The sequence below is a fragment of the Vombatus ursinus genome, unplaced genomic scaffold, assembly GCF_900497805.2.
Source record: "Vombatus ursinus unplaced genomic scaffold, bare-nosed wombat genome assembly UNPS02000749.1, whole genome shotgun sequence".
In the NCBI taxonomy this organism is placed as follows: Eukaryota; Metazoa; Chordata; class Mammalia; order Diprotodontia; family Vombatidae; genus Vombatus; species Vombatus ursinus.
The window spans coordinates 6895540-6912059 of NW_020940527.1; the positions used below are offsets into that span (position 1 = coordinate 6895540).

At 39.0% G+C, this 16520-nt stretch overlaps 1 protein-coding gene across 1 annotated transcript in view; it reads left to right on the plus strand.

Moving 5' to 3' along the window:
* LRMDA (leucine rich melanocyte differentiation associated) overlaps window positions 1-16520 on the plus strand; it is a 1205409-nt gene that overhangs the window by 659730 nt on the left and 529159 nt on the right. The window contains exon 4 of the mRNA XM_027861154.1: window positions 1160-1299. Within this exon, the coding sequence (XP_027716955.1) occupies window positions 1160-1299 (140 nt within the window). The remainder of the gene's footprint in view (window positions 1-1159; window positions 1300-16520) is intronic.

Here is a 16520-nt window from a genome sequence, read left to right on the forward strand (position 1 = left end):
ATTGGTTTTGCAGGTGGATAGATGGATGGATGGATGAATCAGAGAAGAGAGAGACTGGAAACCCAGAGTTTAATTGGGAGGCTGTTGCATTGATTAAGATGGGAGATGATGAAGGTGTCATCCCAACTGGCATGGATAAAGAGATATGGGCAGGTGATACACATCATATCTTCCATTCTTTTCCATCATTTTTTGGGCCATTCTTCCTCATGAAGGTGTCACCTTATGAAAATTTCAATATTCAATTTTATTTTCCTTTTCCCACACTTAGGCTCTGAATATAGGTGATGTTGTGAAAGGACAAACAGACAGTGAAATATACATTTGTTATTCAGTCATTTCAGTCATGACCCCATTTGGAGTTTTATTGGCAAAGATACTGGAGTCATTTCCCATTTCCTCCTCCAGCTCATTTTACAGATGAGGAAACTGAGGCAAACAGAGTTAAGTGACTTGCCCAGGGTCGCATAGCTAGTAAGTGTCTGAGGTCACATTTGAACTCAGGTCTTCCTGAGCCCAGCTTTCTATCCACTGTGCCACCTAGCTACTCCTCAAAATATGTATCCTATCTCTGAAATAATTTGATTTTTGATCCTCAGTATGTTGAGAGACTTACGTCAGTGATATACTTACTTCAGTGATATACCCCTTCCCATGGGTATTTCTTAGCTCCTGTGGAGACCATCAGAACTAAAGAAGCTGCATCTCATTGCATATCTAATAGCCTGAAAAACAGAGAATTATTTTACTTGAGGAATAGTTTGGGTGGGTGGGTGTTGAAATGATAGAAAAGACAGTCCAACCATGGATGTTGTCATGATAAGAGAAAAGAAGCCGATTCTTACCTTTCCCTGGCCTAGAAGAGGGGTACAGCAGTGAGAGAAGACTCTGGAGGTAGGGGTTGGGTGATGTGGTACCATATTTTGGTGTGAGAGAGAAGCAGATATGGCAGTAACCACAGGGAGAAATTATGCCCTGCAGATGATAGCACCCTGAAACAAATCTCCATTCATCTTATTCTGGTTATAGCTCTGATTATCTAGTTTCCTAACATCTCCATGGTGAATCCTGGCACTTTCCTGTTGTGTATGTTAATTGAGGGTGGTACAGCAAATTGTGACTTTTTCCTTCCTGGGCTCAATCCTTAATTCTTTGACACATCACAGATCTGGAGGGGCTGCTGGACCATTTGGCAGAAGTAACACCTGCCCTGGAGTATCTCAGCCTGTTAGGCAATATGGCTTGTCCCAATGAGCTGGTGAACTTGGAAAAGGATGAAGATGACTATAAGAGATACAGGTAATGCTCTTGGGACCCTGGGGTAGACGACAAGAAAAACAATGTCTTTCCAGAGCTCCTATTGACTTGTGGACTGCACATGTGATTTCGTAAATTGCTGTTAAATTATTAATATTCTCAGTGGGCTAAAGGGCTGCCATAGATGAGAACCATTGCCTTCACTCCCTCAAATTGAATTAAGCTACGGAAGATAGGAATCCATTGGAATTTCCTGATAATAAGTCCTTTTTTATAGACATTGTGGTGTAGTAGAATGTACTATCTTGAGATCAAGAAGAGTATGGTTCAAATCCCAGCAATGACCTTTTCTAGCACTGTGAAATTGGACAAATCCCTTAATCTCTCTTACCTCAAGACACTCCCTTGGACTTGTTTACAAAGTCAAAGATGTGTAAACTTGCATTGGTAAGAGTTCCCTTACTCCCACAGTAGACCTTTGCATAGTTCCATCAGATCTTTTTTTTTTTATTTTTAAATAATTTTGTAGGCTCTTGGTGAGGGGGATGTGGTTTTAGGTGAGTTTCTCTGAACTCCAATAGCAATTTTGGCCTGTATCAGAATCTAGCATTTAATTATATATGCCTTGTATTATTCTTTGATTGCTTCATATGCATTTGTCACAATTTCTCATATAGAATAGAGGCTACCTTATGGCAGGGATGATGGCAACTGTCCTTCTTCTTCTTCTTCTTCTTCTTCTTCTTCTTCTTCTTCTTCTTCTTCTTCTTCTTCTTTCTTCTTTCATCTTTCTTCTTCTTTCTTCTACTTCTGCTTCTTCCTTCCTTTTCTTCTTCTTCTCTTCCTCCTCCTCCTCCTCCTTCCTTTTTTGTTCACCAGGAACATTCAATAAATATTAGATTGTTTGCTTGAGTTGTCTTGAAGCCTCCTTCCTTTCCCAATCAAGTAGCTTATAGATAAAAGATAGATTTTTTCTGAAATTAATCAATTGGATGACTGAAATACTTTCTTCCTGGTGTTCCCCCAAAACAAAACAACCTAAGGAGGCAATGGGGGTGAGAGTGTGGTTTTGATGGCTCAAAAGAAGTAAAACAGAAGATTGAAATGAGCTTCAACAGATTCATTGAGACTTTGAGCTAGAAGGGGTTTTAGAGATCATTTAGTCTAATCGTCCTCTTTTATAACAGCTTATATTTATTTTAATTTTTTGCAAGTTTTATTTAAGATTTTTGCTTTTTTATATGACTATCGTTCTTGGATGCCAAAATCCTACCAGACTCCAGTGAAACAGAACCTTCTTTTATAATAAAGAAAAAATGGTTAATAAAATCAAAGGAAATATTGACCATGTCTAATAATGGATACAACATTTTGCCCAAGTAATCTCCTGCTTCTCTGCTAGAAATAATAATAATAGTAATAATAATAACTAGCATTTATATGTTTCATTAAGCTTTGCAAAGTGTTTTGCATGTGTTAATTTGTTTGACCCTCAAAGCAACCCTCAGAGCACTACGTACTATTATTATATCCATTTTGAAGATGAGGAAAATGAGGGAGATAGAAGTTAAGGAACTTGCTCAAGGCCACACAGCTAATAGGTGTCTAAGGAAAGATTTGCTCTTCCTGACTCCCAGCCCTGTGCTTTATCTACTACTCTTTCAACCTAGCTATCCTTAAGAGGAAGGTATCTGTCATGTTCCCTTTTTTTTCCCCCAGGACTATTGTTGCTTTTTCAGTTATTCAGTTAGACTTCCTTTTAGTGATTTTTTTTCATTTATGCTGATGTAGTCATGATATAAATTGTTCTGTTTCTGCTTATTTCATTTTGTGTCAATTTATAAAAGTTTTCATATTTTCCCTGAATTTTTCATATTCATCATTTTTACTACACAATATTTTATTACATTCATATGCAACATTTTGTTCACTCGCTTCCCAAGTACTGATTGTTCTTTTTGTTTCTACTTCTTGTTTCCGCAAAAATTACTTTAATGGAATTTACATGTGTAAGTGCACACACACACACACACACACACACACACACACACACACATTGTTCTTTTGGCTTCTACTTGTTTCCACAAAAAGTGCTTCAATGGAATATATGTATATATATATACACCATATATGTGTGTATGTATATATGTGTGCATGTATATACACATGTGTATATATGGATATATATATATATATCATTTATTTGTATTTATATGTACATTCTCTTTTTCCATCTTTGATTTTGAGATATATGTCAAGTAGTGCAATCAGAAAGAAACATTTAGTCACTTTTCTTGTAATTCCAAATGGTTATCCAGAACAGTTGAACCAATTCACAGCTCCACCAGCATTGCGTTAGGGTGCCTTTTTTACAACTCTTCCAACACTATTTTCAGTTTTTGTCATTGTTTTCAATTCACAGGGTGTGAGGCAAAATATCAAAGTTGTTTTAACTTTAATTCCCCTTATTATCAGTGATTTGAATATTTTCATATGAATGTTAATAGTTTGTAATTCAAAAAATAACAATTCCTATCTTTTGATGTGAATCAGATTATCTATTACCTCTTGATCTTAAATATTTGTCTGAATTTTCTACATATTGGAAATCAAATTTTATCAATTATATTTGATCCAAATACTTTTTGTCATTGGGCCATCTCTTTTTATTCTGTCTACATTACTTTAATTCATGCAAAAAGGTTTTCAGTATTATGATTATATGATGAAAATTGTCTATCTTATCTTTTATTATTATCCTTATCATTCTTTAATCAAGAATTATCCTCTTAGTCACAGTTGTGAAAGGTATTTACTCTCATTCTCTTCTATCATATTATCACATAACTTTTTGTATTCATATTATAACTCCATTTGGAGTTTATTGTGATATATGGTGTAAGAAGCTGGTCTAAACCTAATTTATGCCAATTCATTTCCCCAGCCATCTTGTCAAGTAGAGAATCCTTCCTCCAAGAAGTTTATGGTTTTAGGTTTATCAAACATTTGGAGGTTCGCTGACCAGGAATAGAACCCAGGACACAATATCCTTTCTTTTATAGGTGAGGAAACTAAGCCACAGGAAAAGTTAGGTGACTTGCTTCATTCAGGTCATGTGGCTGGTTATTTAAAGAGGCAGCAAGGAGAGAGTGTTTGAGTCAGGCTTTGAATGGATCCTTCGATATTTACTAACTGTGTAACTATGGGTAAGTCACTTAAATTCAATGAGCCAGTTTCCTTATCTATAAAATGGGGATAATGATAATCATAGCATCTATTTAACTGAGTGGTCTTTGAGGCTCAAATAAAATAATCTATATCATGTGTTTTGTAATAATTAACAAGAATAAGTTGTTGTTATTATTACTACTGATTACTGTTATTACTACTAGTTGCAAAAATAAGATTCAAACCTTTTCAAAAGGGGAGGAATATGCATGTTTTGGCGTGGAAGAAAGGACGAGGAAATAGAATGAATTTTAAGAGGAAAGAGGGGAATAAGGAGAATGCTGCATTTCTCTTCAAATGTTCTTTGTATCACCTCACTTCAGTCCACCCTCCACACAGCTCCTAAAGTGATCCACTTTCAGGGCAATTCTCACTATCTCACTCCCCTTCTCAATAGACTTGTTGAGCTTTTAAAATCCATAATAATCTTAGCCTAATCTATCTTTCCATGATCATTATACATTATTCCCCCTCCCACATTCTGTGATCCAGTAAAACAAGACTTTTATCTGTTCCTCATGCACAGCACTCTATTTCCATCTCCATGACTTTGTATTGGCCATTCTCCATTCCCGGAAAGCACTTCCTCTTTACTTCTGCCTCATGGAATGCCTTTTTTTTTTTTTAATTCAAGACACAGCTAAAGTATCACCATCTACATTAACCCTTTCCTGATGCCCCCTGCTCTAGTTGCTAGTGCCCTCCCTTTCCGACTAGCTTGTGTTTAACTACTTCGTATTTATTCTCTTTATTTTATTCTACATATGCTTACATATTATTGCTGTTTTCTCCCCCCCCCCCATTTGAAGGTCTTTGCAAAAAGGGTTGTTTCATTCATTCTATTTTTATCCCTAGTGATTAATACAGTCCATGACATATAGATAGCAGGCATTTAATAAATTTATTTGATTGATCTGGGCAAAGCAGGGGTGGGAGATGAGAGGATCAGGATGGCAGTGTGTTTACCCACTGATGCCTTCTAAATAACTAGTACCAGAGTTGGACTTTTCTAGTTTCTTTCTCTCTTCCTAATATCTGAGAAAATACTAAGTCTTTCTTAGCCCCAGTGTAAGTTTCTAGCATATCAAAATTTAATTTCTGAAACCTGCTTAGCCCTGGAGTTTGGGTTTATGCTGGAGAAAAGGACCTTAAGTTTCTGAAAATTACTTTCTCAGCCCTTCTCCCCTAAAGTGGGAAATATGCCTGCCACCCAGATTTTACCCAGAGCCCAATTGTGATGCCTCTATGTAAATTTATGTGACATTTTCACTTGAGAATTGCTTAAAAAATGAATGATCTCTCTACAGTTTATTGTTTTTCACTTTAAGTACATTTTCTGACAATATGTCCCCTATTAATCATTTAAGCAATAGTACAGGCTTTAAAGAAGCTTATTCAGAAGCAAGAGCCCATGGTTCATTTAGTGCTGTCTGAAAAAAAATCTTATTGATTGACATCCTCTGTGGTTATATGATGTAATATTTATAATATGTTACCCTGCCATATATCAAAACAAGTATGCCTGTTGTTTCATTTCCATGGGAGATGTTGATTTCATCGAGGTCAGGTTAGTCGTAGGTCACATTGTGGCTGACCACTAGGTTAGGAATGGGAAGTGACTGAATTTATGCTATCTGATGAAATCTGTAGGAGGATGCTTTTGGTTTCTCCTTCACCTTTTTCACCTCACTTTTCCCTCCCCTCCTCTCCACCTACCTCCATCATCATTAAATTTTGTTTTGTTTTTTGGCCTTGGTGGCTTCCATAAGATAAGACAATTAAAACTCCTTTTGCAAGTGGTTACGCTTCTGAGCAGCTCAGGGGCAGTCTGCTGTGGGGCAAAAGGGAAAACTTTCTGTGATCTTCCCACAGTCATTAGTTCATTATAGCTCCTAGCTGGGCATGTGCCATATTATTTGCTGATAATAATATATTGTTTCCGAGAGTGAGGAGCCCATGCTTAGCTATGTGCACACATTGGTGCTATTTTTTAATATTAATATTAAATGAAAGTGAGCGATTAGAAAAAAAAAAGGTGGTGGGGGCTGGTCACCTAATGAGAGTAAGGGATAACTGAAATGGAAAGATTCATCATTTTGGAGTCAGAGGGTGGAGGTTTAAAACTTCTCTCTGATGCTTATTACGTGTGTGGCTTTGAAGAAGTCCCTTAAATTCCCTGGGCCTCAGTTGGCTCAGCTGTAAAATGAGGAAGTTAGCCTACATAGCCTATGAGGCCCATTCTAACTCTGGATCCATGATCCTTGTCATCTGTAGGGCATTTAAATTATATCAGAAGACGCTCTTTTTCTGACCAAGCGTGTCAGGTGGACCCAATGTAAAATTTAACCCGTGTCAGATTTATGGAAGAACATGGTGCAGAGTTACACAAGAAGGTCAGGTGTAGAAGGATTATGATCTTCATCTTTCCCAACTGGCAAATGGAACCATGAGTAGACTTAAGAATTTAAAATCAGTTTGGGGAGTAGAGTGAAGCATGAAAGAATCCGTCATTGTTTATTTTATTTTTAATAACTGGACACAATTTTATTTTAAATTTTCTTTATACCATTCATTGTCTGATATACACTCCTTTCCAACCATATTGGATCCTTCTTTGTAACAAAGGAAAGTAATCAAAACCAATTTGACCCAGTGTCTGTCACCTTGTTCGCCTATAGTCTCCCACTTGTCCACAGAGTAGAGAGGTTATCTTTTATCAACTGTTCTCTTAGACCAAGATAGATCATTACATTAATCATTGTTAAAAAGTTGTTTTCGTTTGCAAGGTTGTAGTCATTACGTATATTGTTCTCCCTCTTGAGCTTACTTGGCTCTGTATCAGTTCATATAAATTTTCTCATTTTTCTTTGACTTCCTCATATTTGTCAGTTCTTATAGTGAAATATTATTCCATTATATCCATATACCACAATATGTTCAGGCATTCCCCAGTGAATTAGCATCCAAAGTTTCCACTCTTTTGTCATCATAAAAAAGACTGCTAAGAATATTTTGATCTATATGGGACTTTGCTGTCTTTGACTTCCTTCATGTATATGCCTCATAGTGGTATCACCGGGTCAAAAGGAAGGAATAATTCATTGCAAAGTCATTGTTTGAAAGGATGCAATTAACTTGAGCTAGATCTCTAATAAACTGGTTGGGGTCACCCTCTTAAGTCCAGCATTGACAATACAGCTAGAATGGTAAATTTGGATGTCTAAGTAGATGAGATAGTCTCTCTTCTCCTCCCCTTCCTTTCATGTCTTCTATTTCAATTTAAATCAACATATATTTAATAAATGTCAACTGTGTGCATTCTACCTCACACCCATCAGACTGGCAAAGTTAATTTAAAAAAAGGAAAATGACAAATATTAAAGGGACTATAAGGAAATATACACATTTATACATTGTTAGTCCGACAATTCTGGAAAGCAATTTGGAACTGTGCTCTAAAAATGACTTTGAACCAACAAGACCACTTCTAGGCAGGTAACCTAAGGAGACCAAAGAAAGAGGAAAAGTTCTTATATAGTACAAAAATATTTCTAGCAGCTCTTTTTGTGGTAGCAAAGAAACAAATGGGTGCTCATCAGTTGGGGAATGGGAACAAATTATACTATATGAATGCAATTTTATGCTATAAGAATTGAAGAAAAAGACAATTTCAGAATTAAAAAGACAATCTGGGAAGACTTGTATGGATTGATGAAGACTAAAGAATCAGGAGAACAATTTATACTATAATATCAGTGTTAGAAAAATGATCAAGTTTGAAAGACGTTAGAACTCTGATAAATGCAATAATCAACCATGATTCCAAAGGACTTATGAAAAGGCATGCTACCCATAAAAGAAACCAACATTTTTGGACATGGTTAATATGAGAATTGGTTTCACTTGACTGTATGCATGTTTGTTACAATTTCACTCTTCAAGCCCTGTCCCATTCCCCCTCCCCACCTGCCCTGGGGAAGGGAATAAGAGAGAAAAAAATGCTTGATAATTGAAATAAATAAAATTTTAAAATTATAAGTGTCTACTGAGTGAAGAGTGTACTAGGTACTAGGGAAGATAATGATCCCTGCTATCATGGAGGTACATCAGAGGTCCAAAGAAGGTATTATTGGAGGAAATGTTTATTATTCACTAGTGCCAGTTCTGGGAAGTCTTCATGGAGAAGGTGGCATTTGAATTAGGCTTTAAAGTCTAGGTAGGAATTCAACATGTGTACATAATGAAGTAGAGAGAAGGGTGGGGTGGTTAAAGGCATCAGAAGCTGACTGAACAAAGACATGGAGTCTAGAAATACAAGATGTGTATAGAGGATGACACCTTTTGGGGGGAGCAGAATATATGGAGGGGAGTAGTGTAAGAGAATACTGGAAAGCTAGGGTGGGGCAAGATTTACCAGGGAGAAAGGGAAAGAAGACAGTGGAGGGCAGGAGGGAGTCAAAGACAGATCCTTGAGCACCATCCATCTGATAGGGGAAGGGGACCAAGAGTGAGTAAAGAAAGAGACAAGGAACACTTTTCACGCAAATAAAATCAGATCTAAATAACTGGAAAAACATCAGTTGCTCATGGGTAGGCCGAGCTAATATAATAAAAATGACAATTCTACCTAAGCTAATTTACTTATTCAGTGCCATACCAATCAAACTACCAAAAAATTATTTTATAGAGTTAGAAAAAATAATAACAAGATTCATTTGGAAGAACAAAAGGTCCAGAATATCAAGAGAACTAATGAAAATAAATGCAGGGTAAGGTGGCCTAGCCATTCCAGATCTTAAATTGTATTATAAAGCAGCAATCGTTGAAACTGCTTGGTACTGGCTAAGAAATAGAGTGGTGGATCAGTGGAATAGGTTAAGTATGCAAGACACAGTAGTCAATGACTATAGTAATATATTATTTGGTAAACCCAAAGACCCCAGTTTTTGGGATGAGAACTCACTCTTTGAAAAAAAACTGCTGGGAAAACTGGAAAAGAGTATGGCAGAAACTAGGCATAGACCAAAATCTCACAACATATACCAAAATAAAGTCAAAATGGGTACATGATTTAGATATAAAGGCTGATACTATAAGCAAACTGAGAGAGCAAGGAATAGTTTACCTGTCAGATCTATGGAAAATGGAAGAATTCATGACCAAACAGGAGATAGAGAACATTATGAAAAGCAAAATAGATAATTTTGATTACATTAAATTGAAAAGTTTTTGCACAAACAAAGCCAATGCAACTAAGATTAGAAGGAAGGTAGAAAATTGGGAAAGAATTTTTACAACCAGTCTCTCTGATAAGGGCTTCATTTCTAAAATATATAGAGAATTAAGTCAAATTTGTAAGAACACAACCCATTCCTCAATTGATAAGTGGTCCAAGGATATGAACAGACAGTTCCCAGATGAAGAAATTAAAGCCATCTATAGTCATATGAAAAAATGCTCTAAATCACTATTGATTAGAGAAATGCAAATCAAAACAACTCTGAGGTACCACATCACACCTATCAGAATGGCCAACATGACAAAACAGGAGAATGATAAATGTTGGAGAAGATGTGGGAAAATTGGAACACTAATGCATTGTTGGTGGAGTTGTGAAATGATCCAACCATTTTGGAGAGCAATTTGGAACTATGCCCAAAGGGCTATCAAAATGTGCATACCCTTTGATCCAGCAATAGCACTTCTAGGGCTGTATCCCAAAGAGATCACACAAATGGGAAAAGGACCCACATGTACAAAAATATTCATAGCAGCTCTTTTTGTGGTGGCAAAGAATTGGAAATTGAGAGGATGCCCATCAGTTGGGGAATGGCTGAGCAAGTTGTGGTATATGAAATGTGATGGAATACTATTGTGCTGTAAGAAATGATGAACAGGCTGACTTCAGAAAAACCTGGAAAGACTTGTATGGTCTGATGCTGAGTGAAGTGAGCAGAAATAAGAGAACATTGTACACAATAACAGCCACGTTGCGTGATGACTAATATTGATAAACTTAACCCTTCCTGGCAATACAAGGATCTAAGACATCTCCAGAGGCCTTGTGATGGAAAATGCTATCCACTCCCAAAGAAAGAACTATGGAAGCCAAACTGTTATTTTTTTCTCTTCTGTTGAATTTTATTTCCTCTTTCTGATGGTTCCTCCTATTGGTTTTAATTTCTACTTACAACATCACTAATGTGAAAATATGTTTAATATGAATGTAAATGTATAGCCTATATCAGATTGTGCGCTGTCTTGGGGAGGGTGGTGAGGAGGAAGGGGGAGAAAAATTTTAAACTCAAAAGTATATGGAAGTGATTATAAATAAAAATAAATTAATAAAAAAAAAGAAAGAGACAAGGAATGATTCTAGGGACTGGATGAGAGAGGAGTGGATAAAGGAGAGAGAGAGGTGGTAGTAGATGCAATGAGAATAAATACTGATTGTCTAAGAGAAGTGAAAGAATGCTTCCAAGGGGAAAGTGACTATCACGGAAGAGGCTGAAAGGGAAACAGCAAGCAGTGAGGAAATAGGCATTGAGTGTAGACTATGTTTTGCCATGTGAGGAAGAGAGATAGAGGATCATTAAAGGGTGTAGAGAAGTTTGGTTGTTGTTTAGCACTGGAATGACTTAATTATGTTTGTAGGGAGGGGACTGTGGAGATGGAGGGGAGAGACAGAGACAGTAAGACAGACAGAGACAGTGACAGAGATAGAGACAGAGAGAAACAGAGAGAAAAAAGGAGAGAAACAGAGAGACAGGCAATGTGTGTATGTATGTGTGTGTTTGGAGGTGCCTGAGAGAAGGGGGATGATAACTGGAAGAAGGTCCTGGAGGAAAAATGAAATGAGATCAAGGAGGCAAGAATGGAGAGATATTTTTCAGGAAGAAAGGGAGAATGAATGCTGATACTGGAAAATTTTGAGGAGTGAAGGAAGGAGGTTTAGTTAGCCCTCCTGGAATAACCTCAGTGTTATCAAAGAAGTGTGGGAGTTGCCAGTGTGAATGTGGGTGGGGGATTCTATTTACTCTCTTCACTCTGACTTAGAGTCAGAAGGTCTGGGTTCTACTATTAAATGATAGCTGTAGGCCTCATTTTCCTCATTCTTCAGATGAGGGGATTGATCTACTAAAGTCCTTTGCAGATCTAACATCCTATGAATTCTATGCTTCTTATTTCCTTGTCTTTATTTCTTTCTTCTCTCTCTCCCTTTTTCTCTCCCTTCTTTCTTTGTCACTCTTTCTTCCTCCTTCTCTTTCATGCCCTCGATCCCTTTTTTCTCTCCACCTTCCTTCTTCTATCCCTCCCTTTCTCTCTTCTTTTCCCTCTCTCTTTCTCTGTCTCTGTCTCTTTCTTGTCTCCCTGCCACCCAGTGTGAACCTTGGTTTTCCTTATAATAGCATTATTTTAAACTCTCTGTCCTCTTGTTGAGGACAACAGAGAGCAGATCAGGGCTCTGTCCAGTATCTGCAGCCACTCAATCAAAAAGGAATGGGAAAGGACACCCAGACTTCTGGGGTCTGTTTGGGGGCTACCTCCATTTCCTCACCCAGCCAGAGTAGTAAAAGTTGTGGCTTACAGAACCCAGTGTGCATTCTTCAACTAATCTAAAATCTCAGCTTTGAAGATCAGAAGAAAGCAAAGGTCATGACCTAGAGATCAAAGTAACAGAAGCCAACACCATAATTGCCAGTTCCTTCTCTTGTCCAGGCTCTGGGTCTGTCCTGTGGGTGTATTTTTTTTTTTTTTTGCATGGAAGACTTCAAACAGTTGTTAGGGAAATCATCTGGTCTTTGCCAGGCAATCATTAATGTAGTAGGTGAGCTCACCTATTCTCATTAGGGTGAGATAATTGTAATCTGTGTCTGCATCTGGAGCTATTCAGGTTGGAGCACTTGTTTCATTATTCTTTGGCCTTCCTCCTCTATTTTCTCAAATTTATTTATTTGGGCTGCTTAGGACATGGGCATGAGGAGAAACAAGTATCCAACTATGTTCTAAACATGTATTATGAACCTGCAGATTCATGCAGTTCTCCCCCTGAAAGGGACCTCCTTGGAGAGTAGCTTATCCACCTTCTTCCTTTTATAGATTAGGAGACTGAGTCCCAGAGAGGGTCAGCTGGGTTATCTCAGTGGAAGAGCCAACCTTGAGTTCAGATCCTCCCTCCCTGTTCTGTGCTCTTGATGCATAAAGAGGTCATCACTGACTTCATTGCAAAGGTGTGGCCCTAGGGGGTCAGAGAATCCAAAAACTGGAGAAAAAAAAAAAGCCCTTTTAAGTCAGTTCCCTATTCCCCCTGGGCCTGGAAAATCAGTATCATTGGCCTCTTGCCTGTGGAGCCCTGGGCCATTGCTGAAGAGAAGTCCAACGGCAGTAGGGAAAGGTTAATGAAACACGTCTCATGCTCTGTGGCGTGTTCATCTTTTCCATGACTTTGAAGCATGATGGTGTGTGGCCAATTCCTCAGTGGGTGGGAACAAAAGGCAACCTCATTTCTCTCAGGTCTGTTTTGGAAAATGCCGGAGCATCAGGGCAGGGGCAGCGAAGTCAGGATTTGGGGGTAGGAAGGCCCTCAGTGGTGCTCCTGGATGGCTGGTGTCCTCCTTCCTGTTCCCTTTATTCATCTCTCTCCCTTTCTCATCACTGTGACATGAAAGGAACATTCTAGGGAAACAGAGGAAAGAAAAAGGGAGAGAGAGAGGAGAAAGAGAGAGAGAAAGGAGAGAGAAAGGAGAGAGAGAGAGAGAGAGAAAGAGAGAGAGAGAAAGGAGAGAGAGAGAGAAAGAGAGAGAGAAAGGAGAGAGAGAGAAAGGAGAGAGAGAAAGAGAGAGGAGAGGGAGAGAGCGCACAAAGGAAAGAAGGGAAAAAAGAAATAAATCAGGAAAAGGAAATAGAAGAAAATAGGAAAAAAAGAGGGAAAAGGAAAGAGAAGGGAAGGAGAGAAAAGATAGAGGAAGAAAAGGAGAGAGAAGGAAGAGAGAAAGAAAATCAAGATTCTTTGGGTTCATTTGCTGCTTTAGGAGATGAGCACCCCAGAAGAGATACAAGGGTCTTTCTTTAAACACGTTCCTAGAATTTCTGGGCTCTTCTTTGTACTCTCCTCCTTGACCATGACAACAAAAGCTGGGTGCTCCCAAACGTCTGTACCAGAGGACCAAGAAATAAACCAAGGCTTCCCCCTGAACCCCACGGGAAGTCCCTTTGGTGCTCGGATGTGGAAATGTAGACGGATCTGTTTTCATTAAGCCTAGCCCCAGCTTAACAAGCAGTTTTATAAATCTGGAGCTATCTCAGGGTGTCCCAGGATTTATCGATGGGGGCTCCTGCCATAAAGTGCTTTATGATGCCTGCCTTCTGTGTTATTAGTAGCTGTCTCTTCCTTCAACCACTGCCGTTTGATAATAGTCTTAAAACACCCAGAATTACTTACCTGCAAGCCACATTCCCGATAGCCCCTGTTGACAGTCTGAATAAGTTTACTGCCCTTTTGTTGTACTTTACCTTCAAAACAAACTGATTGAACCATCAATAGCTCCTGGAAGCTGACAGAGGCATGTCATCTGGGCTAACCCCTGTGATAGCAGGTTATCTGGGAGAGTTAACCTTCGTGCATTGTTAACTGAAATGTTTTATGTACTATGCAACTTTGGGATGGTGCTGTGATAACCCCAGTAACTAAGTAATACATCACAGTAAAGAGATTTTGGTGCCACAAATAACCCGGGATTAAATTTACAAGGGTTGAATTGATATTGTAAAAGCCTTCATTCTGGGGCTTCAGTAATCCCTCCTCGTATTTTTATGGCAAACTGGCCTTCCCGAAAGGATTGAAGCTTTTGGCTTTTGACACCCTGACACAGCCCAGCACTAAGGAAAACAGAGTTCCCAAACCCAGAGTGGAGAAATTCAAATGGGGGAAAGCTGCCTGGCTGGGAACTTGTCCTTAGTGTTGGTGAAGCATGTTCTGACCTGAAAGGGGCTGCTGTGATCTCATGGGAGGCAGGCTTCTCCCCCTCATTTCCATCAGTCACAGGTTAGCATTACTTAGCAGATGGCATCTTTGAACAGGACTGGCAGAGTAAACAAAGTTTGCTGTCAGCCCTAATATTCCCCCCCCAACTATCTCTTACATTCCCTTTCCCACTTTTGACCCCCCTTCCCCGAGATGCAGAGCTTGTTAGTCTCCTCCTCTCTGCACCCCCTTATCCTAGAGCTGGGGTTCTTGACCTGGGGTCTGCAGATAAATTTTAGTGGGTCTGTGAACTTGAATCAGGAAAAAAATTCCATCCTTATTTTCACTAACCTCTAATTGCAATTTAACATTTCCTTCAAATACTTAAAATATTCTTCTAAAAAAAGCCCATAGGTTTTACCTAACTGCCAGAGGGGTCCATGACAAAAAAGTTTCAGAACCCCTATTCTAGAGGGAAATACGGACAACCCCATAATTCATACTAATAGAGATTGACTACATTTGCCTCCCGGGTAATTATAAAAGAATACATTTAGACACTGTCTCAACCCAAAGGAATAAGTTTCTAATGATGGATGTTTAGAAACTTTGGGGAAGGAGACATTTGTGGATAGGTACCCATCATATCACACCGTAATAATGACTCCCTACTTTACTTCTGCATGTAGGCTTTGGAATTAAGATAATTAAGATTAGGACCTAAGCCTGTAAGAGCCCTGAGGGCTATAGTCCTGGCTCTGTGACCTTGGAGGGGTGACTTACCCTTTCTGGTCCTCAATTCCCCATAAATAGTTTGGGCTGGATCTTGAAAAATTTCTTCCAGCCTACCATTTTATGAGTGAATACCAACTAAACATCAACCATCTTAATTTTAAACTCCCTTAGAAGGCACTAAGGAAACACTCCCTCTTACCCCTCTCTGCCCTCTCCCCCCTCCCCAACCCCCACCATTTCTTTCTCTCCTTTGATTTCAGGGCTGGGATCCAAAGTCTGCTGATGTGACAATGCTCTCTCTGTCTGTTGTCACCTTGGTTCCTGCCAGCCTTGTGAAGGCATCTTTCATTCCATCATTAAACATTTGCTGATTTTCTAATACTGATGTTTTCTTCACCTGAATATTCATCTTTTCCCACCCTACACTTAGTGGGTGTTTTTACTCCCTTTGCCCGTCACTCCTGACATATTGTTTCCATCTGTACATGTCTTCATTTGAAAGAATCTGTTGTCATTGGGGCTTTGCGGCTGGTAACAGAAGACGGAACTTTTCCTTTGCCACTGACAGGGGCCGGTGGGAGTCATGGGAAATGATGGAAAGGGCACTCGGGGAATTTGGGCAAGATTTGGGGCTCTGTCTGAGTCTGAATGGGACTGGGCAGTGGGAAAAGGGAAGGGTTTGGAGGAAAAAGAGGGAGGAGAACGTGGAAAGGAAAAAAGAGTTTGGAACAGTATATTTGCGATACAAAGAATGAAGGACTATGAGATGTGGAGGGAAAGACAAAGGGATCATCAGTTTAGAACTGGAAGGAGCCTTAGAGATCATGTTCCTTATGATACAGAGATAGACCTTCCTCAGTTTAGAGAATAAAAAGGAAAAAAATACCTGAGCCTCAGAGAAGTTATACAGCTTGCCTCAGATCACACAGGAAGAAAGTAGCTGGTTTTGAACCCAGCTCCTCTGACTCCCAGGCCAGAGTCTTTCCACTATATAACACTAGAATCGCTATAAGGAAAGGTAGAAAGCCTAAGGAATTTCTGTGTGTTTTGACCTTAAAAATAAATAGTTTTGCAGTGAAGGCAAAATACCATGCAAGTTATCTCTTTTTCAGTGAACAGTAATCTCTGGGTTTGAGGTTATCTTTACTTTTGGCCTATAGCTCTGACAATTCAGTTGAACAAACATTTATTAAATGCCGAAAGCCCATTTCATTATGTGAGACCACCTGGGCCAGTGAAATGGTCTTCCCTTCCCTTCCCTTCCCTTCCCTTCCCTTCCCTTCCCTTCCCTTCCCTTCCCTTCCCTTCCCTTCCCTTCCCTTCCCTTCCCTTCCCT